General features: G+C 42.5%; 1 protein-coding gene across 1 annotated transcript in view; it reads right to left on the reverse strand.

Annotated features, from left to right (window-relative positions):
• TTLL13 (tubulin tyrosine ligase like 13) overlaps positions 1-26,261 on the reverse strand; it is a 433,768-nt gene that overhangs the window by 286,042 nt on the left and 121,465 nt on the right. Inside the window, 1 exon segment of the mRNA XM_085644394.1 lies at positions 7,416-7,559. Within this exon segment, the coding sequence (XP_085500520.1) occupies positions 7,416-7,559 (144 nt within the window).

Consider the following 26,261-nt stretch of genomic DNA (forward strand, 5'->3'; position numbering starts at 1 on the left):
TAGGTTAGGAAGTGCTAGGTCGGAATACTTTATGTTACAGGACTTATATATAAGCAAGTATTCTCTGTAACAGAAAAATGGTTCACCATTTCGAAATGCTGATCACCTTATTCTGTTTCCTTCTGTTGATTATTGCAGCACACGTATTTTACTCAAGAATAACAATGCTTCAATAAATATTGAAACGCCAAGCTGTCTATTACTTGTGTATCTCTTTGGGTATGCATGAGTAACCAAACAAAAAGGTTTTAGATCTGTTACCACAATTCCCTTGGGGTGTCAGGGTTGTTATGTTCTGAGGTTGCATATTCCACCTATCACCTTACCCAGTTGGTGGTACAGAAGGTGCACTGTGAGCTAGCAGGACTAAGGCCAGGAAGTATAAGCTGTACAACATGGCACCACCAATGATCTGGCTTGGGTTCTTATTGAATGGATTGCCTGAGTAGTTTTCTTTTGTATACCCAAAGACCCCTACTCACCACTTACAGGAGATGTCTGTTGTGTTAGGGAAAAATCATCCCCAGCTGAGTAGGACAATCCTATGTGTTGGCTACAGGTTGTTCAAGCTTGAACATTTCAAAGGATCACCACACTGAGGTACCCACTCTGAATTCCACAAAACAGCAATTAATATAACATGAACTGCAGACATGTGGTTACACAAATGCTGCAACAACATGGACTCCTCTTTGTGGGTGGAGAAGTTACCTTTGTCGTGGAGGCCCACGAGGCGTACAGGACAAAAGTATTCTAATCATGAGTTACACTCCTAGCAGTAGATACACGATAAAGACACCTTCATGCTTACACTGTAGCTGTAGTTCCTAACAACTAGACAACGTATAAAGCACTAGAGATACCACCAACATATCAAGAACACCAACATTGGCTAGAAGCTGCCTTACCACATACAAGAAACAATGTTAGAATAGGTCCCCTTAGTAATGAGGGAGCAACATGGCCAGTCTTAGCCAGTTACACATAGTACACTGATATAGCTCATCAGACAGCAGCAGACCTATGTATACTATATACAGATCTAGTTAGACCATATAGATGTTTGACACATTATGAGATGTGAACAATGCCAGTAAATCCAGTGAAGGCTGCTCAAGCTGCACAACCGCAATTGGCTACGCCTGGAATTAGTCCAGTAATCATCAATGGAGTAATGGGTAAGGATCCCACCAGACTGAAGGACACTCCGTTCTGTATTGCACAAAAACAAATCAGCTTGAAGAAGTTTTTCCCCATATAGGACCTCATGAAAAATAAAGAATTCTCACAATATGCCTGTCAATAGGGATGGCTCCCCCGTTGGGATACTACACCATTGGGGTACAGACTTTGCTGCAGTATATACCGGAACACACATTACACCCTCATTAGCTATTTTCCAGCAGTATTCGCCATAATGTTAAATAGCATAAAAGATGAAGCAGTAGCGGTGGCTATATGCTAGTGATTCGCAAGGGTCGCTCCAGGAGACAAGAAGTGTAAATTACCAAAATTTACTTAAGAAACCTATGCATCGATAGGTAGAGATCATTTGGGAGCCAGACCTAATAAACCACAGATCAAGGGTAATTCTAAAAAGGATAACTCGAAGCAGGCACCTGACTCTTCTAAAACGAAGTGGGATGATAAGGAAAGTAAAGAAAAGACTAAACATGGGGTGGATCTCCTCAACAGGAGTCCACTGAAAAATGCTATAATCTACGTAACTGTGATTCACTTAGAACGCCTGATAGGTATCAGGATACTGAAACACATTCTTTTCAGGACTCATTCTGAAAAAAACGCAAAGAGAGAATGACAATCACAGTGTAGATCAGAGGAGTATGTTAAACCAAAGAAAGACTTACAAAACTCTTCTGACATTATAATACAAAAGGAAGACAAACCTAAACAGTTCAAACTTCAATTAAAAAAGAAGAAGGTAGCTGGCATAAAAAAAATTAAGCTTGCCAATGATATTGAGGACACTGCTTCTTAGCGGAGAGTGGACTCTGACCATGCTGGACAGCGCAGCAGAAATCATGATAGTTTGCCGGAACCTTTAGAGTGTCTGGCGGCAGTAACAATAAGTGACTACATCCAGGTTGAACACCTGGACTAAAGACTGAGAGTCTGTAGTAAAGTATACTAATTGCAACTCCATTATGGAGTGGGAAATACAGCTTTCCATAAATGTTTTCTTTTGGGAGAACTTGTTATTCAGCTTCGAAATTCTCTTGGCTGAAAAGGATTGGCCACCAGAGTTTGTTATGGACTGCCCCAGGGGAGAAACTGTAATTTTTCCTGCTTTTTCAGTCATCGTTCTAGAATCAGTTAAACATTGATACGCCAAGGAGTGGCCCTTAGCTCAAGCTCCGGCAATATACTGCAACTATGTGGGGTGGGATAATTGTTCCCCTTATCCCATTATACCTGTGAGGTCAACCCCATGAACACAAAGACAATACCCCATCAAACATGAGGCTAAAAAATAAGTTAGAGATATCCTCACACAAATTGAATACCAAGGTGTAATAGAAAGTTGCACCTCGCCAATGAATAATCCATTGTTTCCAGTATTGAAACCAGACCATTAATATTGTTTAGTGTTAGATTATAGACACTTGAACACCGCTACACGCAAATTTGCTGTACAAAACGCGCATAGTGTGGCACTTATGAACAATATAGTGCGTAAAAAATACAAAACCACGTTAGATATTTCAGATGGATTTTTCAGCCAAAATATAGGTCCTGAGAGCAGGTGCTTGACCACATTTAGTGCTCTCGGTTCTCAGAAAAAGTTCTGTTGATTGCCCTAAGGGTCTAGGAACAGCCCAGGGCTGTGTTCACTCTGGGTAACAGTACTTTTACAAGATTTTGACGATGAGGCATTTTGCTATGTCAATAACATATACCTAAAGAATGATGACCTATCAACTCACTTGGTTATAGTAGATTGCATAGTTTTGGGATTTGCTCACATGGCCTACAAATTTAATTTAAAGAAATCAAAAATAGCCTATCACAGTGTCCTGTTTCTGGGATACAAGCTTACACACAAGAGCAAACATCAAAAACCTGGTAATCTGTATAATTGTGGGTGCTTCAGGATACACATATGTCACATTCAATGAAGGAGACACTGTACCAATTACATATAAATCACATGTATTTACCAATACAGACATGTGTTTTTCAGCGAGAGAGAAAGTTCTAACGGCTGTACAGACTGCTTTAGTGGCAGAAAGATCATGGGCTCATGGGAAATGCATCATTGTTGTGACTTCGGTTCCAACCCTAGATGATGTCACAAAGGCCAACATTCCTAACGCAAAAGCTTTACATCCAATAAGGATTCAATTGGTCAACTCATTTACATCAACCGATGTAAATTGACTTTACATTAGAAACACAGGCATATTTGCAATATGAACTCGAATATCGTCTGCCCAACGAAGTCATCCCTCTATCTCAGTATAATTATATGAACTATTCTGCTCAGCCTGCCGTAATGACAAAGCACCAATACTCTGCTACGTGCGCAGCAGTAAAGGACAGGATGCAGGCTGGAGAATTTCACCCTCATAAAACCTACAAGCAGTCACTTGGTGATTTCACTGTGCAGTTGGCTGAACTAAATGCTCTAATTCTGGTACACAAGAATACGGATCCCAGATTCTCCACACTTATTGTGTGTGACTCTTATTATTGTGCCCAGTCTTGCAATGAGTACTTACACTACTGGAACCAGAATGGAGTCAGAGATTCCAAACGGTACACAATAAAGCACAAAATGTTTTGGTGAAATGTGGCCAAACTAAAAGCATGTTTGCCATTGACTCATGTGATACACACACTGAGTTACCAGCATGTAGGGATACATGTTGCAGGGAATTCCATGGCTGATGAAGCTGCAAAAGCAACAGTGCAAACTGCTGCATTCACTGGAATTACTCATTCTCGTAATAGATGGAGACATCATGATTGCTGTCAATGCTGCGAGTGACAGCACACACTTTCCTAAAGGTTTTTTAACTAAATACTCCTACCAGTTGAGCGTCAAAACATTTGCTCACATTCCAGCAGTGGGGGATAGAGCAATACCAAATTCAGATCACAGGTTAGGACTGATCCTAGCAGCAGAAGACAGCCTAGCATCTGCTCATGTGACATTTGTCTATAGATGAAAGCTTTCACCACAGCACGTCCACCACATATTGATCTCAGACAAGCCTCCGGTTTGTGTTTATCTGGACCACTGCTGATCCTTACACTCTGATGGGTCTAACAAGTACATCATGGTAGTAGTGGATTCCTACTATTGATTCCTAAGGGTCTGGTCACAGGGATCGGCTGACGCCCGAAACTGTTATAAAAGACTTGTAAGTCTTCATCAGAACACTTGCCGTAGCCACATTTCATTCAAACCAGGGTCTAACATTTGCCTCTAAGGCTCACAGAGACACCATGGGAAAACTGGGTGTGACTGTTAAGTACTCCTCCCCCTATCAGCCCGAGGGAAACACGCTAGTGGAGAGGAAGAAGCGAGACTTAAAGCATTCTTTAACAGCTAGGGTATCAAGTTTAGGTCGCAGATGTGTACATTGAGCCCTCAATCTGCCTTGAAAATCCCTGGGTAGTCTGATTCTTTACGAAATCCTATTCTAGCTTAAGATGTGGCTTCCAGACCTCGACAGCCCAAGTACAGTGGTGACGGAAATGCATTTCGATATCAGTGAATGTTTGGTTGTTTTACAGGAACTGAACAAACTTTGAGAAGCTTAGAGCAACATCCATTAGAAAGAAAAGGTCCGCCACTGGTGAAGTGAAGGACACGCCAGCAACTCCTGGTTGGATTCCAAAGATCGGTGACCTGGTCCGGAAGAGTATAGTGGACAAGAAAGAATTTGGGCCCTTCTACAGAGCACCTATCCATGTCTTAGTAGTTAAAAGTACCGGAACTCTACTTTTACCGACCCTTGCTGGTAGCAAATAAAGGAGATTAGCGTCCCTAGATCTTATCAAACTACAGCTTGTGGCTGATACTAAGGAAGTTACTTGCCTCCTCTCACTTCCATACAGAAGTTCCCTTTATAAGCTTTCACAAATGATGTAGTTTAAGTTTTCCAGCTGACACTGACGTATTGCTTTTTCCAGCTACATTAACAGATGCAATACAATCATTTTGGGCGGAAACACAGATTTCAATCTTGAAACAAAACACTGATGGTGTCTACCACAACATACTACCATTCGAGTCATCGCCCAGTTCTGCACAGCCTCCAGAACTACCTAAAATTGAGCAAACAGCCTCCGGTTATTTCATTGACTTTGATGACTTCTTTTCAGATTAATCAGACCCACCGCCACCTGTCCAGATTGAATTACACAAATTCTACATTTGGTTCAAAAAGACATACTTTATCCCTCCGTGGATATACATTTGGATTACAATCTATTTACTTTTCCTCTTCCTTTGGATTGGTTTTGCGACAGTCTTTTTCTTGCTGCTAAACGGACATTATCTCCCAGAACGCTCTGCTGTTGAACTGGTAAACGTGGTTTTAATACCCCATTCTTCATCAAACAAAGTGCAAAGAGACCTTTCCCTGGTGAATATTTCTGCTGTTCCAGTTCTTGATGGAATTGTTTGGGATAAGGTATCATATGATATATTTGGACCGATTGAAACTTTACAGATTTCCTATGTCTTTAGAATTACTTTACATGATGTTATCACTCTAGTTTTAACTTTGATGATTGGAACATTGATACAGTGCATGAAATACTTGCTGATCTAGAGCATTGTCCTGTTTTTAATACTGAAGAAATTCATGATGGAACGACTAATTAAGATGGAATGTTCTGTTTGCAGCACTATGGTCACCATTGTCTGCATAAAACAAGTACTTCACATGCAGTATTTAATTACACACAATGTGAATACTGTTCTATATCACCACAGGGTAAATTAAAAACATTTGCACATAAGTTTGAATATTTTTCTGGTCAAGATACAACAGACCCAGAGCTTTATGATTATAAATTCACACCTTCACAGGCAAAGAAACATATGTTCACTGACACAAAGCTGATTTACTCTGCATCTTTTCTTTCCCAGTTGTCGACACAAGGCTATGACTTTTGGAGAGAGAATGTTGACTTAAAATCTTTTTGAGGACCTAAAGATTGGCAGGTTCAAGGAAACAAAACGTTATGTTTTTTCCTCTGTTAGCCAATTTTATGCCTATCTTAAGTTGGTGGAAACCCATCAGAACCCTGAATGTCGTTGTGGGGATGACCTTTCTCATTCTGAGGTGGTTTAGAAGCGGCTTAGTTTTAATTACCAACAAAGATTTTTCTGTTCTACACTGGTTCCTAAACCTTAGGACGAGACCAACTGATCCTTGCTATCTAAGGAGAGATATAAAATGCTCCCATGTGCCCTCTGTGTTTGAGAAATGCATGTGAGCTACACTAATTACTGAGGCTCTAAGTGTCATGTGGTACGTTTCTATGGTCACGCGAGGAGTTAATTCTGGGAGAGGACCAACAACTTTCTTTTAAAAGATTCCATGCCATGGGACATTGTGTCAGTGAATTTAATCTCTGTTTTGAGGTGGCAAAGGCAAGACTTTCCATTTTAAGGGAAGGGGATACAATGTAGGATTGTGTGGAAAACAACCAGATTCTTCGTTTGCATCCTTAATTTGTCTTCCTTTTCAGCTACTACTGAGGAGGTTCTCAACTTTTTCCAAGTCTACACTACTTTCAGACCACTTGCCCAAGGAGAAAAGAAGGATCACAGACTGAGGAAGTTCATAGTTCCCACCATAAGGTGTTTAAAAATCTGATGTAGGATCACCTTCCTGCGCTATTAGCATGCACAGTTTGGCAGCGTCTGGATTCGTTTAAAAAAAAAAAAAGGACATTTTAAAATGTTAAAACCACAACCTGAAAAACAATTCAGGGCGATCAAAGTGCAATTCAAAGGTCATGCAGCTGAAAAACAAAAATCAAACATGGTGGTAGATACCCTTATAGATGCCCTATAACAAGACACTGATATGAATGGCGTTGCCCACCATCTGCCCCTGATGTAATTGGCAAATGTAATGATTTCAAGGTCAAATTCACTTCATTTTTCAAATGGGAACATTTACTACATATCCAGCACCCAGCTCTCTCCAACACTGATTACAAATTATGTATCTGAGATTCTACCACCATATGTTTATACAATTAGAAATATGGAAATTTACCTGTTCATCTTTGCTTAATTTGCCTTGATGCCACCCCTGAATAAACCTCTCACACACTCTTCAAGGACAAGTGGAAATTTTTCATCTAAAACCGAATAGGGTTTATTATTTTAAATTAGGCCCTCTTCCAAGGGAAATAATTTTTTTTACCAGGTTATTGTTGCTTGGTTCGATGTAGTTGTTAGTTGCAAACCGTGCCAAACCTTCCTCATAGACGAAGATCCGAAGTGGATCACAGGAGGTGACAAGAACATAAACTCTCAAGTCAAACTTAAATCCATCAATGAGAAATGGCTGAAATAAAAACAAACATTCATGGTGAACATTATGTAGTCACGACTTAGCCTCTTAGCTAACCAGTGGCAACAGACTAAGGCACTAGCAGACATTGTACCCCAAAATCGAAAAACATAAGATGGATTTTATCCGTATTTTTTATGTCATTAATTACAACTTCAAAAATAATTACTGAACATAGATTTTATATAAAGGTAGTACAAGAGGCCTAGAAATGTACTGGATGGTTAATGCAAGACGAAGGAGGCTATTGATCAGTAGCTTAGTTGTAGTAGGTCACATAATTGTATTTATTTATTTATTTCATAAAGAGCATTCCTTCCAATTATGGTTTCCTTGCACTTTGTGGAGAAAATGTTTAAAACAGAACAAAAACCAAACAAGAAAGCTGCGAGCTAACAAAAAGATGTGAAAGCCTTGTAGAATAAGAGGTGGGGGGGTTCTCTCTTTGGTATGCAATCAGGTAGCTGGGTTCAGAGTCTTTCAGGTCGGTAAATAGTGCACTCCGTCTATACATTCTTTTAAAAAAAAAAAATAATTCAAGTTTATGTAGAACAATACAGTCATGGCTTTCAGTACAAAAGTGCACAAACATTGAAAATTACATCTCATTTTCAATGGCAATAAATGAAAATAAAAAAATAAAAAAGATAAGAAAAAATTTCAGAATATAAAGAAAAGAAAACATCGAGACAAGATATTACAGCATAAAAAGTACCCAACAAAATAAACTGAACTATGGTGGGGCAGAAAAAAAATAAGAAGAAGAGTAAGAGGAGGACCACACTATGGAGCCTAGTCCTAACATTTCATAATACTGCCACCGATCACAGTGGGGGGGTGAAAAAACATTTTAATCATACCCACTATTTAATCCATTCCTCCACCGGAGCCCATATCTTAGAGGCAAGCTTCTGCCTCCGCCTACCCTTTAATGAATATACTGAGAATACCATCTTATGAATAGCAAGCAGTGTAGCTCTCTAATTCATGAATGTCGGAGCCTCGGGGGAGAGCCATTGTCAAGTTATACACAACCGAATCATAGACATACCGATAAACAAGAACACAGAAGTGTACCATGAATTACCCATTATTGCTACGCCGTCATAGCCCATTATCACCATCTCAGGAGTCAAGGTACACTGAATCTTAAGCGTAGAGTTGATAAAACGCTCTATGTCTGATAGAAAATCAGACAAATTCGGACAAGAATAAAACATATGAATTGTATTTGCTGCATACAACCCACACCTCGAGCACTGGTCCCCCTTTCTGCTACCCCATTTTGCAATTCTTGCAGGCGTATAATACAAGTCGAACATCGACATATAGCTTTGGGTCCGGAGACTTCCAGAAACCAAAACCTCGCTAGCAAGCTCCAGGGCCGAATTTAGATCCACATCAGTCTTCCCCAATTTGTCTGCCCACCTTAATCCTTGTGCACTCAAATCATCCGGGAGACTGGACAATAGAAACCGATACACCATTCCTATTCTGGCTTTCTTTTGAATAAGTTCAAATATAGCTAATTTATCAAATAATGAGGGAATTCTGTCAAGATGTTTGTACAAAAAACTTCTGACCTGAAGATATTTAAAAAAAATTGTGAGTATGCAGCTGAAATTTATCCTTCAAAGATAGAAAAGATAATAATTGACCATCCCCCATCAAGTCTCCTATAACCCGCAGTCCATGTGCTTGCCATCTATCCATTGTCTGATCTTGGAAAATAGGGGGAAAAAGAAGTCGGGATGCTTTGAATGGAGAATATACATTGAGCTGATGGATGGACAATTTCCGCCTAATTTTCCGGCAGATTAGGAACATAGCATTGATTACCTTGAATCTAGTTCTTTTGAAGTAACTCGGCTCTAAGATTTCAACCAGGATACCCTTGGCCGCAGTGCCTAACCCGATCTCAAAGATAGTAGGGCGATTGCATAGCGGAACTTCGATGCAATCGCCTAGAAGCGGCACTCCCAAAGACTGTATCATTACCGACCAATAGTATAACACCAGATTGGGTACCGCCCACCCGCTTCGATTCCGAGGAAGGCACATCCACTTGGCAGCCCTACGAGAACGCCGATACCCCCACAAAAACCTATAGCAGATCCTGTCTGCCTTTGCCAAACTACTTTGCGAAAGTACTAAAGGTATTGTCCTAAAAAGATATAGGAACTTCGGCAGTATATGCATTTTAAGAACACTGCAACGGCCATAGAGAGACAGGTGTAAATGATCCAATTGTTCTAATTTAATATTTACTGCATCTATTACCGGAAGAATATTTAAATCCGGAATAGTTTCCACTGCCGCTGTGATCCTTACCCCGAGGTACGTTGCTTCACTAACCACTGGGGTCCCAGAGTGTGGCATATCTGGTGTTTGAACAACCTGGGTCTTGGCCACGTTTAACTTATAACCAGACACTAAGCCAAACTGCTCAGCTGACACCTTAAGTACCCGAAGTGCAGAAGGAACATCCGATGTTAACACGACGATATCGTCTGCATAGGCCAGAGCCCGATACTCTGTGTCCCCAACTCTTATGGGTACTATGCTCCGATCCCCTTCAATTTTGCTCAAAAACGGGTCAATATATAAGGCAAACAGCAAGGGTGAGCACGGGCACCCTTGCCTAGTGCCCCTACTAATATTAAAATAGCCGGTCTCTTGACCCGAAATATGAAGTGCTGCCTCCGGAGAGGCATACAATGCCCGAATAGCTTGGATATATTCAGTGCTAAAACCCTTCCACCTAAGCACGGCCCACAAAACCCCCCAGGAGACTCTGTCGAACGCCTTCTCAGCGTCCAACAGGATCACCCCGAGGGGAGAGGCCGTGACCTGTGCCCAATCCAGTAGGGCAATAACACGCCGGACATGGTCTGCTGTGTCACGGCCCGGAATAAATCCGTGTTGGCGCAGAGATACCAATGGAACTATTACCTCAGCTAATCTGGAGGCTAACATTTTTGAGAATATTTTAGAATCACTATTGATGAGAGAGATTGGCCGAAAGCATGACGGACTCAACTCCGGCTTTCCTTTTTTTTTTTACAAAACAATTGTAGTCCGCAGCCATGAGTCAGGAACCGTGCCTTTCTGTGCGGCCCTAAGAACAGTAAGGAGGTCCTGCCGAATCTCTGCTAAAAGTATCTTGTAGAACTCAAAGGGCATCGCGTCTGGGCCTGTGGCCTTGCCATTGGCCAAGGCTTTGACCGCTGACACCACCACCTCCCATGAAATAGGAGCCGATAATATTTCATTCTGTTCTGGTGATATCTTCATAGTGTCTTGGCCCGATAGGAAGGCCTCAATCTCTGACTCTAACTGAGCACTCTCAATATCCTCAGAATAAAGCTCGACATAATACTTTTGATACACACCATTCACTCCTTCCTGGGTATTCTGAACCGTACCGTTTTCGTCCTGTATTCTCATGACACGACTCTGTACACTTTTCTGATGGAGCCTCTTCACCAGTACCCTACCGGAATTTTCCCCATATTCAAACATCATCGTACGATATAGAAGGTACTTAGCGGCAAAGGCCAAACCAAAAGACTCCAGGAGTTTAGATTTTATTATAGTGACAGCCTGCTGACAGTCCTCTACATCGTGGCCATTCTTAATTTTGGAGGCTAATTCTAATTCTAATTCTGCCAGTCTAAGCTCCTCAAGACGACCCTTCAACTGCTCTTGCCCTTGCTTCCACCGAAATGAAGAAAAACTTTTAGTCTCTCCACGTACTGCGGCCTTTAGAGCGTCCCAGACCACCTGATCAGGGGCGGTACCCCTATTAATGTCAAGAAATTCGGTAAATAGTGCACTCCAATGCATTCTTTATATACTATCAGGACTTAAAAAAATGGAGAAAGAAGAGTGAATTGTGAAGTGGGCATGCTTGTCTAATAGCCTAGAAGGCTCTGATTTTCAGGGTCTTGGGTCATAGAAGATCCTGTGCACTACACACCGATACTTAAACTAGATGCCTTATTAAATTGCCAGCCAGTGCATGCCTCTGTCTGCCTCATACACATGATTGTACTTTTGCAGGTTTCATGCCACTCTCCTTGCAAAATTCTGAATCTTGTGGAGCACTGCCAGAGAATAGGCTTTTGCAATAATCAATGACAAAACACATAATGTTACCACTCGGGTAGCCATAGCCTTGTAGAGGAATCCAAGCTTTTCTTCAGGGAGAACTTCAATTGTTTATCACGCTAAAGCATTTGACCATTTGTACAGGTGTAGGTGGGTGTCCAATATTTGTGGGCCAGAGGAAGCTATCTCAATGGGTGATGTTAATTCCCAGCACAATGAAGTAGCCTTTCAAGTGTTAAGCCTGAGGTAATTATGGCTCATCCATTTCTGAACTGCAGTGAGGAACAGAGGGCACTTGGAACCAATTTGCCAGCAAAGATGTAAACTAGGTCATCACAAAATTGCCTATGTAAATCTCTGTTATTCTTTGGAGGACTGTACAGTCAACCATGTGGAATGTAGCCGTGGACGTCCTCCTCGTTCAGTATGACTCTCACCTTATTAAAAGCAACAACAAAGGTGGATTCAGTAACCCACCATGGTTGAATCCCCATTTGCCAATGCTCAATAATTTCATGCTCGTCTGGCTAAATGGACAGCTGTTTACCTACCACCCTTTCCAGCAGCTTGACTAGAGCAAGAAGTAGGGTTATTGGCCTATAGAGCCCAGATTACTAAGGTGAAATGTTCTGGTGTCATTAGGATAAGAGAGACCATGCTGATTTTCCATTGCTCAGGCACTGCCCCCGATGTGTGGCTGATATTGATAGTCCTCGCTACTACACTGAAGATAACCTACACTAGAGGATACAAAATCCTCACAGGAGAAGGATCTTCTGGTGAACCTGATTCGGTATCCAACAGCACAATTCTAAAATCTGTTTCCTGGATAGGCAGAAATAGCATCTAGCTCTTTTGCCATTTGGGTAATGTTTAGATTCATTAGGAGGGATTCAATCCCTAATTGAGAGTAGATACTTTTTTATCTTGTCCTATAAGGATTGTCACAGAACACTTGCAATAATGAGATAGTACTCACCATACAGCCTGGTTGAAAGAATAAATGAAAGGTTGAAAACAGGGGTCAAAACTGTAGTTTGTCAGTTAGATAGATACTCAATACCAGCAGTATTCAGGTGAAACCCCTACTAGCTAGTATAGATCTTTACTTGTGGCATTCTCAAGTAGTAGGATCATATTTGAGTGTATTAAAAAGGAGCTCAGTTAATCATATCATCTGTCTAGTGTTCAGGCATTCCAGTAAGAGGGTGCCAAGACAAAGAAAATTCTGGATTCTGAGGAGGTTCTTGCTGCGTTGGGAGTGGAGAGAAAGTATTGAGTTGGTTGTAGCCCATGCAAACATAGGTCAAAAGGGAGAGTCTGAGTAATGCAGGTACATGGAGAGATTTATACACTAAAGTGAGGAACTTGTAGAGAATTGATCCAGCTGTATAAATTGAGCCGGCCTGTGCGTTCTCAGAAGATAGTTGTGTGTAATCTTTGGTAAGATAAAACAGGATATGACTGTCAAAGCTGAGGACTTTTTGAAGGGGCTGAACAGAGCAATGAGCGTAGTTCAGATTGAGACTGCTATAATGTCACAGTTTTCAGAGGGCTAAAGTTCTGCCAAAAGTGATGCGGTAAGTGTCTTGTAGATGTCTCAGTAGGATGTAGCAACCCCAGGTGAAGGTTTTAATGACTCTGTAGCAGCACTTTCTGCTATTGAAATAAATGCTCAAGTTCGCCAGCAGAAGATGAAAAGAGAATGGACTGTGGAAGGATGTTAAGGTGGGATATACATTTTTTTGGGGTGTAGTAGAGGAAGGTGAAGTACATTTTCTTGAAATAAGTTGAAATTAGGTGCCAAGAGGTTATTTAGAAACACAATCACAGTGAGCGTCAATAAGGAAAAAAAGTGTTTTGTCATGGGCAACAGAATTAGAAGAAGGAAAAAAAAAAGGTTTTGAGCAGAAATGGTTTAGAAAGTCATACCAATACAATGAGCTTTACAATTAACGCTGGGCGTCGGTAAGGGAGTGGTAACAGAGCACAAAGAGTACGAGTAGTGGTGGCAGATGTAAGCTGGTATGGTCTCTGGGGAAGGGTGGATGGGACAATGCAAATATGTAAATATGAACGGGCAGCCGGGTGACAGTGTGACTGGCTCTGAAAGTCTGTTATGCTGAGACGTATAAGGCAGATATGAAGACAACTATTGGGTGAAATCATTGTGGGCAATTGAGGTCATTTTAAGTGGGATGTAGAGCAGTTGATGTAGTGTAATCATGGGAGATGGTCAATAGGAGACAAGGGCAGAGTGATATTCAACCAAATATTGATGGTTGAGCTTCATGGTGCATACACATGTGTTCAGATCTGATATTATGGATCTGGTCTGTTTATTTATAGTATAGGAAGAGAAGAAAACTCAAATGCCCACCTACATTCACACGGCCCAGCAGCATTTTAACTGTACCATTCTCAAAGACCATTAAACTATTTTCATGTAATGGGTTTGGGCAGTGTATATTTCAAACATACTTATTGCTTACAATATTCATAGATTAAGCTTTATGTCTGCCCATTTCTAACACTGGCTTTCTTTAACCAGCTCTTTCAGCCTCTTGCTTAAGACTTTGTCAATCACTTCTTGGCTCAGTCCAATCAAGCATTTATCTTTCAGCTAATGCTATTAACTGTTTGAGTGTACCCTTCTGCCTCCACTCGAGTGACTGCATCAACTACATGATGTATAGAGAACAAGCACCCTCTCAGTCCACTCCTGATCGCCTTAACATGCTTACACTGCATACTAAGTTCTTGCTGTCTATTTGATGTCCATTAGAACTCCTTGGTAAAAAAACATCTCCGTAATTCACCTTTACCAATCTATAATTCTTTATGTTATGTTGTCAAACGCTAAGATTAATACAACTATTGCTGCCATCACTGTAAATGAGAGTTTGGAAAAGTATACGCTGTTTGAAAATGTTTCCTTTGCATAACCTTTTAATGCTTAAAGAGGTAAGCTGGTTTTATTACATGCTGATGATTTTTGTAAAAGGTATGCACAAGAATATGGAGCTGCATACATTGTCATAGTGCCACAGTAAACAACAAGCTCCACATCATGCCTGTCCAACAGAGAATCATTTTAGGGTTAATCAACCATTCAAAAAATCATGGGTTTAGCACTATGATAAAAGCAGTCACTGCGGCTGCAGATAGCATGTTGCAGGTTTCTTAGTACATAAGGGATCTGTGTTCTTCTTACGTTGTCAGCTCTCAGTGGCTGAATAATTTTATGGGTACTATGTGAGCAAGAAGTATTTTATGTCCGTACATGGGAAACTAATGAATGAGTAAATGAGTTATCACTAAAATATTACTTTTTTACTTTGGGCAAGTTGCAGACCAGTTTTTCCTGAAGAATAACTGAGCTGAACATCCTTTACACAGCATTACCACCACCACCACCTTTACCATCATTAAAACTAATATCACCCCCATCATTACTGCCACCAACACAATTACTACCATTGCCACCAACACAACCACCATTATCACCAGCATAAGCACCATGAGCAGTGTCCCTACTACCTTCATTATCACAACCATCACTACAACCACCATCATTATCATCACCAGTAACATTACTAGCATTACCACCACCATCACCCAATTATCACTCCCAGATAAGAGAAAATTCTACCCTCCCACACAGAGACTCAAACATGATGAAGCAATAAAAACAACACAACACCACCCGGAAAGGGATTTTATGGCATGACACGGAGGCCAACATTATGCAAATTCTCCTTTATTGCCACATAGAACTTGTGAACATTCTGTAAAACAAAATAAAGACCGTGAGCACACAGCCATCATCCTTCTTTGTTGCTGCTGCTCACAGAGATAAGTACCTAATTTCACTCGTTCTTACTTTCATAAGTATTTACTACTAGTGTTATGATTATTTGTTTGTAACTGATACTTGTACATGACTGGGTCCTATTGACCCTATCATGCCTTTCTTCCCTTTTCTCTAGACCTCCCTTATGGGCTTCTTTTCTCGGTCTTCCTCCCGTGTCAATGTCGGTCTTTCAAGCCTTTTATGTGTCATTGTTACGATGCCCTTTTATACCCTCTTGCCGCAAGAATTTCACACTTTTAGCCCTTCTCTCGCTTCCCCTTATGCGAGTTTCAAATGTTAACCCGAGCGCTAACCGTTGCCTAGCAACGCCTCGATCGGCCCGCTCTTTACACGCGTACACCCTACCATGTAGCGCGAAGCCTACCATGTAACGTGAAGACCGCTCCGGTCTTGCCTTCTCTCTCCGGTGCAATTGTGCTGCCTCTCCCGTCCCATTAAAGCCGCCATTAGCGCCTTCCTCCCCTGCGTTGCCGGAATTGTTTTCACACACCGCGAGCACGAATAAATTAGAGGAATGCCCCTTAGAAACAACCACGCACGTGAGAAAACGTGCGTGGTTGTAATGATTTTACAAACAACACTTGTCAGTTGCTCCTTCGTATCGCCTCGGTAAAGTGCAACTGTCAAGACGATTTATTTATCCTCAAGAACGAGTATCATTGAACTTCACTGCAAGAATTTACAAGCGGATCCTTATATTTTTACACGTGTTTACTTTCACTATCAAAAAAAAAAAGGGGGAAAGAGGAGAACTACGGTAGGAAGACTTATTTAACAACCTACTAACCCTTAATACTATACCAATTGTCTGATACAAGGGGAAAAGACAATCTCAATAAGTTTTGTCTTTATTTTATCCATTATGTCTTCCTCTGACACATCGCTGGAAACCAAACTAGACCTAATGGTTTCTAAAGCCATGGACAAGGCCATGGACTCCTTCAGCGAACGTATAAATAAAAAATTTAATGAAACTATAAATAAAAAATTTGACATTCTCACCAAGGCTTGGCCCTCTACTAGCGGAACACATAATCTTAACCCCAAAGAAGGGACAGTAAAGGTCCCAAAGAAAAGATCCGGGATACAACAAACAGAGCAAAAATCTAAAAGAATTAAAGTCTCATTAAATATGGATCGATCTCGCTTTCAAGGCGGAGACCAGAATGATGCCCAGGGCATCTCAGAAGGGCAAGAATCAGGCCTACAATCCCCTATACAAGTTGACAGCGACGAGCAATACTCATCCTTTGATTCGGACATTGAGGTCCAGGAAAAGAGTTCAACTGTCAAAACAGAAGAGGCAAACAAGGCCTCAGGATCGAAAATGGGTTTCACTGACCCCTTTGGAGAAATCATGTTTGACCCTTTACTAATTAAACACCCCTTATCTCCCGAATGGATACCGTCACAGCACGTGGCAGACTACATTAGCTTTTGGCTAAGGAGAGAGATCCCGAAGGAAGTAAGGTCAAGATTAAGATCAGAATGCCCTCGACCATCTCTCTCAGAAAAAATCGCCTTCACACCTGAACTTGACCCTAAAGTCGTTGCATTCATAGTCAAAGGCGCAAAGGACCCAAGGAAAGGGATAGATAAAAGTCTTAGATCTTGCCAAGACCGCCTACTGGACCTAATTGGCCCTCTAACCAAAATCTTTGATATGGCAGAAAACGCATATGTTTGTGGCATCCCTGTTGACGCGAAGAAACTGGATACAAAGGTGCATTTGTCTTCTCGGCAATGCAAACACTGCCATTTCGACTGAAAGGAGAAAGGGTATACTCCTCAAAATAGACTCCAAACTTATTGAACTGGCAAACCAAGAGGCAGGTCCAAGCTCTCAAGGTCTCCTTTTTGGAGAAGACTTTATTCGTGATATGGAAAAATACGTGGGAGCATTTAGCTCCATACAAAAATCTCAACGAGAAATCAAAAAAGTCTTTCAGGATAAAAAATTTGGCCGGGCCGGGAGAATGCGGGGTCGATTCCCCGGCCGTGGACAATCCATTTCAAGACCCTTTCTGGGACGAGGAAATAGGTTCCAGCAAACACATTTCTACAGAGGTCACTCCTTCTACCCTCAAAGACAACGCTTCAGAACAAGGCCCTTTCGAGGAGAGAGGAGGAGCAGAGCCTTTTCAACAGGTAGGTCTATCGATAGACCCTTCAGGTACCCCTGTAAAAGTGGGATGGAGACTAGCCCTTTTCTCTGGCAATTGGACACTAATAACACAAGACCCCTGGGTCCTACAAACAGTTCAAGGCTACAAAATAGATTTTATAGACTTCCCCTTCCAAACGAGAATCCCTCACGAAATAACCTTTTCAGAAGAACAGAAAAAACTAGTGTCCCAAGAAGTCAACGATCTTCTAAACAAAGGGGCTATAAGAGAGATAGGTTTCATCAGCAATATCTTTCTGGTCGAAAAGAAAGACAAAACCCAGAAACCTGTAATAAATTTAAAAAATTTGAACAGTTGGGTTTCCTATCACCATTTCAAGATGGAGGGAATCCATCTTCTCAGAGATGTTTTGAGGAAAGGGGATTGGCTAACACGTCTAGACTTAAAAGACGCCTACCTCACAATTCCGATTTGGCCACCTCACATGAAGTTTCTCCAGTTCACCTGGGAGAAAAAAATATGGGAATTCTCAAGTCTTCATTTCGGTCTGTCATCAGCCCCTTGGTGCTTCACCAAGGTCTTGCGTCCGGTAGTAGCTTGGCTAAGGGAAAGGGGAGTAAGACTGATAATCTACTTGGACGACATTCTTATTATGGCCCAGTCCAAGGCTCAAATCCATCAACATATGAACCTTACCATTCACCTTCTGGAGCATCTAGGCTTCATTATAAACACAAAAAAATCATGTACTATCCCTCTACAAGAAACCCAATTTTTGGGATTCATGGTAAACACGATTTCGGGAGAATTAAAGTTACCAAGGGAAAAATTAAAGAAACTCAAAAAGGAACTCAAAACGATCCTTGCCCTGAAATTCTTCCCTTTGAGACTTCTAGCGAGAGTTCTGGGTCTCCTCTCCTCGACCATTCAGGCTATATTCCCGGGCCCTCTCCATTACAGAGCCCTACAGAGACTGAAGGCGAAAGCCTTGAAGTCGAGCCTTTCCTACTCCCAGATGACTTACTTAGACGAAGAATCGAGGAAAGAAGTTATTTGGTGGTTGAGGAATGCAGAAGCGTGGAATGGCAAAGCCATCTTCGGGGACATACCAGACCTGATTATAGAGTCGGATGCGAGTTTAGAGGGCTGGGGTGCAACTTGCGCCAACCTTTCCACAGGGGGGCGGTGGACTCTAAAGGAAAAGAATCTTCATATCAACTACCTGGAACTTCTAGCCGGTTCCTTTGCGGTTCGGAGTTTTTCAAAAAATTCGATCAAGTGTTCCATAATGCTCCGCATGGACAATGTCTCTGCGGTAAGATATGTCAACAAGATGGGGGGACCTCGTTCGAAAGGTCTGAGCGAAATAGCAAAGGTTTTCTGGGACTATTGGCTGGAAAAAGGACTGTCGGTCACGGCAGAACACATCCCAGGCTTGAACAACCACGTAGCAGACTGGTTCTCGAGAAACTTCAGGGACCCGAGCAATTGGAAGTTGGACAGAAGGATATTCTTAACCATTCAGCAACAATGGGGGCCCTTCCAGGTGGACCTCTTCGCAGACAGACTGAACACTCAGATGCCGACATTTTTCAGCTGGAAGCCGGACCCTCTAGCATCGGGAGTGGATGCCTTCCTCCAGAGCTGGCAGGGCTTAAAACCATATGCCTTCCCGCCCTTTGTAATGCTCCCACGCCTCCTCTCACATGCTCGCACATATCTTCAGAGCATGGTAGTAATAACCCCCCTTTGGAGGTCGCAAGCATGGTTCCCGGTCATCCTGGAGATGGCCATAGACTTTCCAATCCTTATTCCGTCTTTCAATTATCTCCTCCTAGGCCCACAAGGCGAACTTCATCCCCTTCTAGAACAAGGAATCCTAGTCCTGACGGCATGGAAGATTTCAGGCGACAATGGGAGATCCCTGGCCTTTCGCTCAATGCTTTTAGACTCATATCTGAATCCTGGGCACCTGGAACAAGGAAGGCATATCGATTGGCATGGAACAAATGGGTTCGCTGGTGTCTTCAACGACATTTCGATCCCGTTTCAGCTGATTTAGTTCACGTTCTTAATTTCCTATCGGAAAGATTTGCCTCCGGTCTTAGTTATAGAACCGTCAATGTTTATAGGTCAGCCATTGCAGCTGGCCACTCTCTAGTTGATGGTGTTTCTGTCGGCCAATCTCTTTTAACTAAGAAGATTATGAGAAGCATGCGGGTTCTCAATCTCCCAACTCCAAAATACACAGCACTATGGGACGTGAGGAATATCTTACAGCTTATTTCCTCTTGGGGAGATAAATCTTCTCTTTCTCTCAAACTTATTTCCAACAAACTTACTGTCCTACTTTGTTTGGTCTCCTTTAGAAGAACATCAGATGTTAAAGCATTAGATATCTCCTGCAGATCTTATCAACCCGAGGGAGTTTGCTTCTATCTTAAAAAGAGGACCAAAACTATGTCTTCATCCTTTTTCTATCCTTTCTTTCCTGAGAATGAATGTTTATGTGTTGTTAAATGTCTTAAAGAATATGAAAAAAGAACTTTTGGTATAAGAGGTACTGACACACAACTTCTGATCTCCTATAGACCTCCTCATAAACCAGTTTCATCTCCTACCCTCGCGAGATGGGTGAAAGAGGTGATGCGTGAGTGTGGTGTCGATACTTCTATTTTCGGCGCACATTCCCTTAGAGGGGCGTCTGCTTCCAAAGCCTTTATGCTTGGTGGTGGACTACAAGATATCCTTAGAGCCGCTGACTGGTCGAATGAAAATATGTTTAAAAAATGCTACTTTAGACCTATCAATAATGTGATTGACAGTGTGCTCATTTCACTTTAAACTTGCATAATGTTGGCCTCCGTGTCATGCCATAAAATGTAGTTTTTTCTGGTGGGCAGAAAATCTGGATTTTATTAAAGACACGGAGGCTAATATTATCCCTCCGCTATGTCTACCCTCCCTAAGGAGACTGTTGTTACTTTAATCTATTTACTTCTCTCTTTCAGAATAGAATCCTCTCGTTTTGGATTATTGCAATGACTCCTTCATTAGAAAATTGGGATTCACTGTTCCTTTTCCTGGATTCGCAGCTTAGAACAAAGAAGGATGATGGCTGTGTGCTCACGGTCTTTATGTTGTTTTACAGAATGTTCACAAGTTCTATGTGGCAATAAAGGAGAATTTGCATTATATTAGCCTCCGTGTCTTTAATAAAATCCAGATTTTCTGCCCACCAGGCTGTGAAAAAATCTAAATTTTACTTTATAAAATGAAACCCATCAAGGAATAAGGCATGGGGTTTGATTTATGCATTGCTCCTAACAGAAAGTCTTTCCCAGATGTCAAATGATCAACATTCAAATGTAAATGGAGATATATATGTATATATGCAAGCAATACCACACATAAGTTTAAATGCATAGAATAAAATACATGAAATGCAAGCAGATAATATTATGAAATAAAACCCAAGCAGATAATACTGGACTGAAACAGAAGCAGATTATGCTGGATGTCCTGCAAGAAATCAGAAAGATATATACATTAAATAAATCAGATGATTACAATCACTGAGGACTTGGATGTACACACAGACACTCACACATCACAATGAAAACACCTTAGATGATTATAGCCACTGGAGACTTGGATGTGCACACAAACTCACTCACACATCACAAAGTCAATACTCAAAAACAAAACACCTCACCCATCGTTCACTCAACATCCTTGTCAACTCAAGCTGGAGGAGCCCTATTAACAGCCCAGCCAGGATTCTCGATCGGGACCCAAGCTCCCTTGTGATGACATGTCTGCCCCATGAGCGAGGTCCCGTCTTTAATACCTTTTACTCAACCTGAGGCGAAGGGTCTAGAAACCTCGCCCCCTTTCTACTGTTATAAAAAACCAAGCTGACCATACTGGTCTGTGTCAAGGTCAAGACAGAAGCTGGCCAGGCCCCTGTATTTTGACTCCGAGACAGAGCTGTACATTCCACAAATTTCTCTGGCCACAACAATCTCTGCTCTGAAAGGCACCAAGCACACTTCCAAAATATTATCCCAGTGAAGATTACGAAAGCCTCCATCTAGCAGAAAGTAAAACAACCTTGAACGTGAATAACCTAAACAACTTGAGTATTCTTGGGGGCCTGCCTATGTGCGCAAAAGCTCAAGCTAGCCGACAGAGTTAGAAGTCCAGATAGCATGAGGCCATGTCAAAGCCAATAGTAAGAACTTCCCAATGTATAACACAATGCACATTTGTGCACCACTGCCTATGGCATCACACACTACATCTCCCAATGTACAACATAATACACATTTGAGCACCACTGTTTATAACACTGCACTTCAAGACCAAGAAGTACATTACACACCTCTCTCTATCTCTCTCTCTCATGCTTACAAATGCCCATCCCACATGTTCTGTTCCTGGCAAGGCTGTTCTACTCTCTGAAAGCTCCCACTCTAAAACTACAAATGGTCACGAAAGAAATCTTCAAAGAAATGTGCACATGCAGGACATTCAAGCTAGGATAAAATAAAACACCAAAGTCAATTAAAACAATGGTAGTCAAAGTTCATCATGTGATTTCAAAACATAGGAGTGCCTCTAACACTACACCATTACACCAACCATTTCCAGTAACACAATTTCCAAGAACAATACTGTTACCACCACCAGTCCCATAACTACTACACCCATTAACATCATAATCATACTTATTAATATTACTATTATAACTGCTACCACTACCACCATAAAAAGCGAAGTAATGTGCAGGTAATGGTATTGATGGTAAAGAATTACTTTTTTTGGGGGTAGGAAGCTTCAATTTGCTAAGGGCCACTCTTTTCTTTGTAATGCGCTTCGAATATCTTTTCATGTGTTTTTGATATTTCGCTCCAAGATTGGCACCTTAGGTTCTTAAATGAAAAAACAAATGCCTGTTGCAGCATCACAATGTTTGCACTCTGCAGTGGGCATTTTGTGTTTTGTTGCCAACGCTGTTAAGTATGAGCAACAAGCATATTCTTTATTTTTTGCCGATGTTGATCAGCGATAAGTATTGGAAAAGCCAAAATGTTCCTTTAAAATGAAATAGCTATTGACTTTGCTAATGCTTAACAACTATGATAAATGTTTAAATAAATTGGGCTATTGAATGAGGGGGTTGGAAGCTCCACTCAGGCAACAAACACAATCATTTAACGTTGTTAGTGAGCTCCAGCAGATGCAGAAAGTCCATCATAGTCTGGAAGTCGGAGACGACTGACTGGGGCAAGCCTGCCTTCAACAGCCAATCATAGAGGTAGGGGAAGACTGGATACCCTGACTACTATAGATGTGCTGAATCCACCACAATCACTTTCATGAACAACAGAGGGCTGCTGGTGAGGCCAGAGGGGAAGACAGTAAACTGGAAGTGCCCACTCTGAACCACAGGTAGCCCCTGTGGGCTGACAGGACGGGGATGTGAAAATATGCATCCTGCAAGTCCAATGCCATCATCCAGTCTCCAGCATTTAAGGCAGACAGGACTTGAGCTAGAGATAAGGTGAGCATTTTGAATTTCTCCTTTTTCAGAAAGAAGTTGAGAAGGCGCTGGTCTAGGAGAGGACGAAGGCCACTGTCCTTTATGGGCACCAGAAAGTTATGGGAACAGCAACCATGACCTACTTCTAGTGCCGCCACCCTCTCAATAGCTCCTTTGGCCAAAAGAGCCAACACTTCCTGAAGGAGAAAAGGGAGATGGTCATCCGCCAGCTGATCGCAAGTGGGTCGTATCCAAGAAAGGGATGGAGTAGCCATTCTGGATGATTTACAAAATCCACTTGCTGGGTGTTATTGACTTCCAGTGGGGAAAGTGATGCCCATGTTGGTAAGAGCATAAACTAAAGGAGTTTGGATGCTGCGGCTGCAAGGGGAGTGGTGGACTGACCAGACCTCTTGCTGGTGGTCCCATGTGATCTGTGGGAACCGCATCCATGGAAATGAAAAGGCTAGGAACCCTGTTAGCCTTGGAAGCTGGACAGAATCTCATGCGGCTGAAAGCCCCTACCAATGCCACGGAAGGGGTAAAGGCAGACCTGGCCATAGTTCTGCTATCCTTGAAGCGCTCCAGTGCTGAGTTTGCCTTTTCACAAAAGAGATCAGAGCCATTAAAGGGCATGTCCATGAGCGTCATCCCTTGAGAAACTAGTGCTTCTCAGCCAGGTGCGCCATCTAAGTGCCACTAGCAATGAAATTGCTCTGTCCAGAGAGTTGGACATCCCCTGAGAAACTAGTGCTTCTCAGCCAGGTTCGGCGTCTAAGTGCCACTACTGCTGAAATTGCCCTGCCCAGAGAGTTAGTCGTATTAAGACCACATCTGATGATGAACTTTGCTGCATCACGCCCATCAGCAATCACTTGAGAGAGTATGGCTAGGGCCTCCTCAAAGACCATGTGTAGCACTTGTGCCACCAAATCCCACACATTCTGCTGCTTTAGGCTCAAAAGGCAGATGGTGTTCACTGAATGCCGTGCTAAGGTGGCGGAAGAGAAAGTCCTCTTACCGAAGGTATCCAGGATTTCCTATGCAGTAGAGTGGTAGGGAAGGTGCCAGAATTGATCCTAGAAGTGGAGGCTTGGACCACTGGGAAACTGGGGTACCTGGGAGTGGAGCGATGGCAGCGGGCAATTGTCCTGTGCATTGAACCATGCCCCAAAGAGGACATCAGTGAGGGTTTTGTTGAATGAGAGTAAAGGTTCATAGTGGGCGACTCTTGGCTGAAGCACCTCTGTCATAACATTTGTTTTGACTGCCACAGTGGGAAGCTGAAGGTCCAGGACCTTAGCTGCCCACCGCACCGCCACTGCAATTGATGTACTCTCCTCAGTAGCAACAGTAGGAGGAGTGACCAGACCAATGGATGGTGAGGTGTCCGAGCCACTGGCACTCACCAGTTTCTCATAGCAGTTACCCTCTGTATCATCCAGGATATGATCGTAACTATATGGGTCCTCTGACCCTTCCCAGTCATCACCCTCTCTAGACTTGTCAAAAGAAAAAAGCAATGGCTCTGACTAAGAGGGTATGGTACCAGTCAGCGCCGGAGCAGGTATAACTATAGGGCCTGGGCCATCGCGGTCCGACAGCTACAGCAGGACTGATGGCACTGCAGTGGGTTCCGGGGAAGGTCCAAGAGGCCCGACTGGTGTAGAAGGCGGAACTGGCCAGAGGGCCCCTCCTATACCTATGGGTCGGAAGGCGCTCCAGAGGGACTGGGCTGCCCAAATAGGAGGTGTGTATCCTCATAAAACTCCTTGAGTTGTGTGGAGCTTGCTTCAGCTCTCAGAAACTCAGGGAGGTGGAGAGCTGACATGGCACAGTTTCTATCGCGAAACAAGGCCTATAGTAGCAAAGGTCCTGTGCCAGGCAAGAAGTTTAAGAGCACTATGACTTCTTAGACTTCTTCTTTTTGTGTGACTTCTCCAATGACGATCGCCGGGAACAGCTCCACAAGCGGTCCCGAGCCCTCTCCATGACCGGGATGGAGAGTGTCACGGTGTCGTTCGATTTCGGGCAGGAAGGAGTTTGAGGGATTGTTCCGTCAGAATGTTGGGGTTCACGGCACGGAAATCCTTGCATGTCTAGGAGGCCTGGTCCGGCTTCAAAACCAGAGACAAACCAGACGTGGGTCTGTCACAGACATCTGCCTGTGACAGGCAACACATGGTTTGAAGCCTGTGGGCTTCTTGGGAGACATCTCCAGCACACCAGAATATAAAGTCTCGAAAAAGAGCTCATCAAAAAGTTGAGAAAAAAGTCAGTGAAAAAAGACTGGGGGTAGCTTTCTTCGGATCTGGGCTGGCGCAGGAATAATAGAACCGACGTCTGCCCGCTGGGGTAGAGCCTATATACGCACTTTGCAAGTTACATCCGGTGCAGAGCCAAATAACAACACCTACCAGCATACAGGAGTACTGCTCGGAAATTTCTGGATCCAATCTGACACCTGAGGAATGTGGTAAGGTAAAGAATCTGTGGCTAGAAGTCTCTATCAGGTGTGAAAACACAACACAAGAAAAATCCCAAACCAAATTAGAAAAACAGAGTACATTTTCATTAATAAATTTACACCAAAAATAATTAAAGGCAATCAGTAGAATGGAAGGTATTAATTTATAAAGTTTTAGGCAAATGTAGTGCCTAAAAAACAGAAAGCGACACTTATGTGCTAGACGGGGAGAAAGTCACAAGATCAGGTTGACTGCAATTTGCACGCAGCCCTGATACACGGACCAGGCTAGTCCAGCTGAAAATGTTACCTTCTCAAAGTCTGGCGTGAAGAGTTCCTTTCGCGGAGAGGAGGCCATGAGGAGCAGGGAAAGCGTCGCTTATGGTCGTCAAGGTAGCACGAAGAGCAGGTCTGGCTTTGCGAATGGTTATTGATGTAGCGTATATGCGGTCAGCGTCGTGAAGGGTCATTGCTGGACATTTGTAAAGTGGGCTGTTGTTGCTTTAGCGCAAAGTGTAAATCTCAAGTTGACGGCCGCTGCTAGAGGTCACTGTAATGTGAAGAGTCGAGTTTA

This window comes from Triturus cristatus, chromosome 3_1, assembly GCF_964204655.1.
Source record: "Triturus cristatus chromosome 3_1, aTriCri1.1, whole genome shotgun sequence".
Taxonomy (NCBI): Eukaryota; Metazoa; Chordata; class Amphibia; order Caudata; family Salamandridae; genus Triturus; species Triturus cristatus.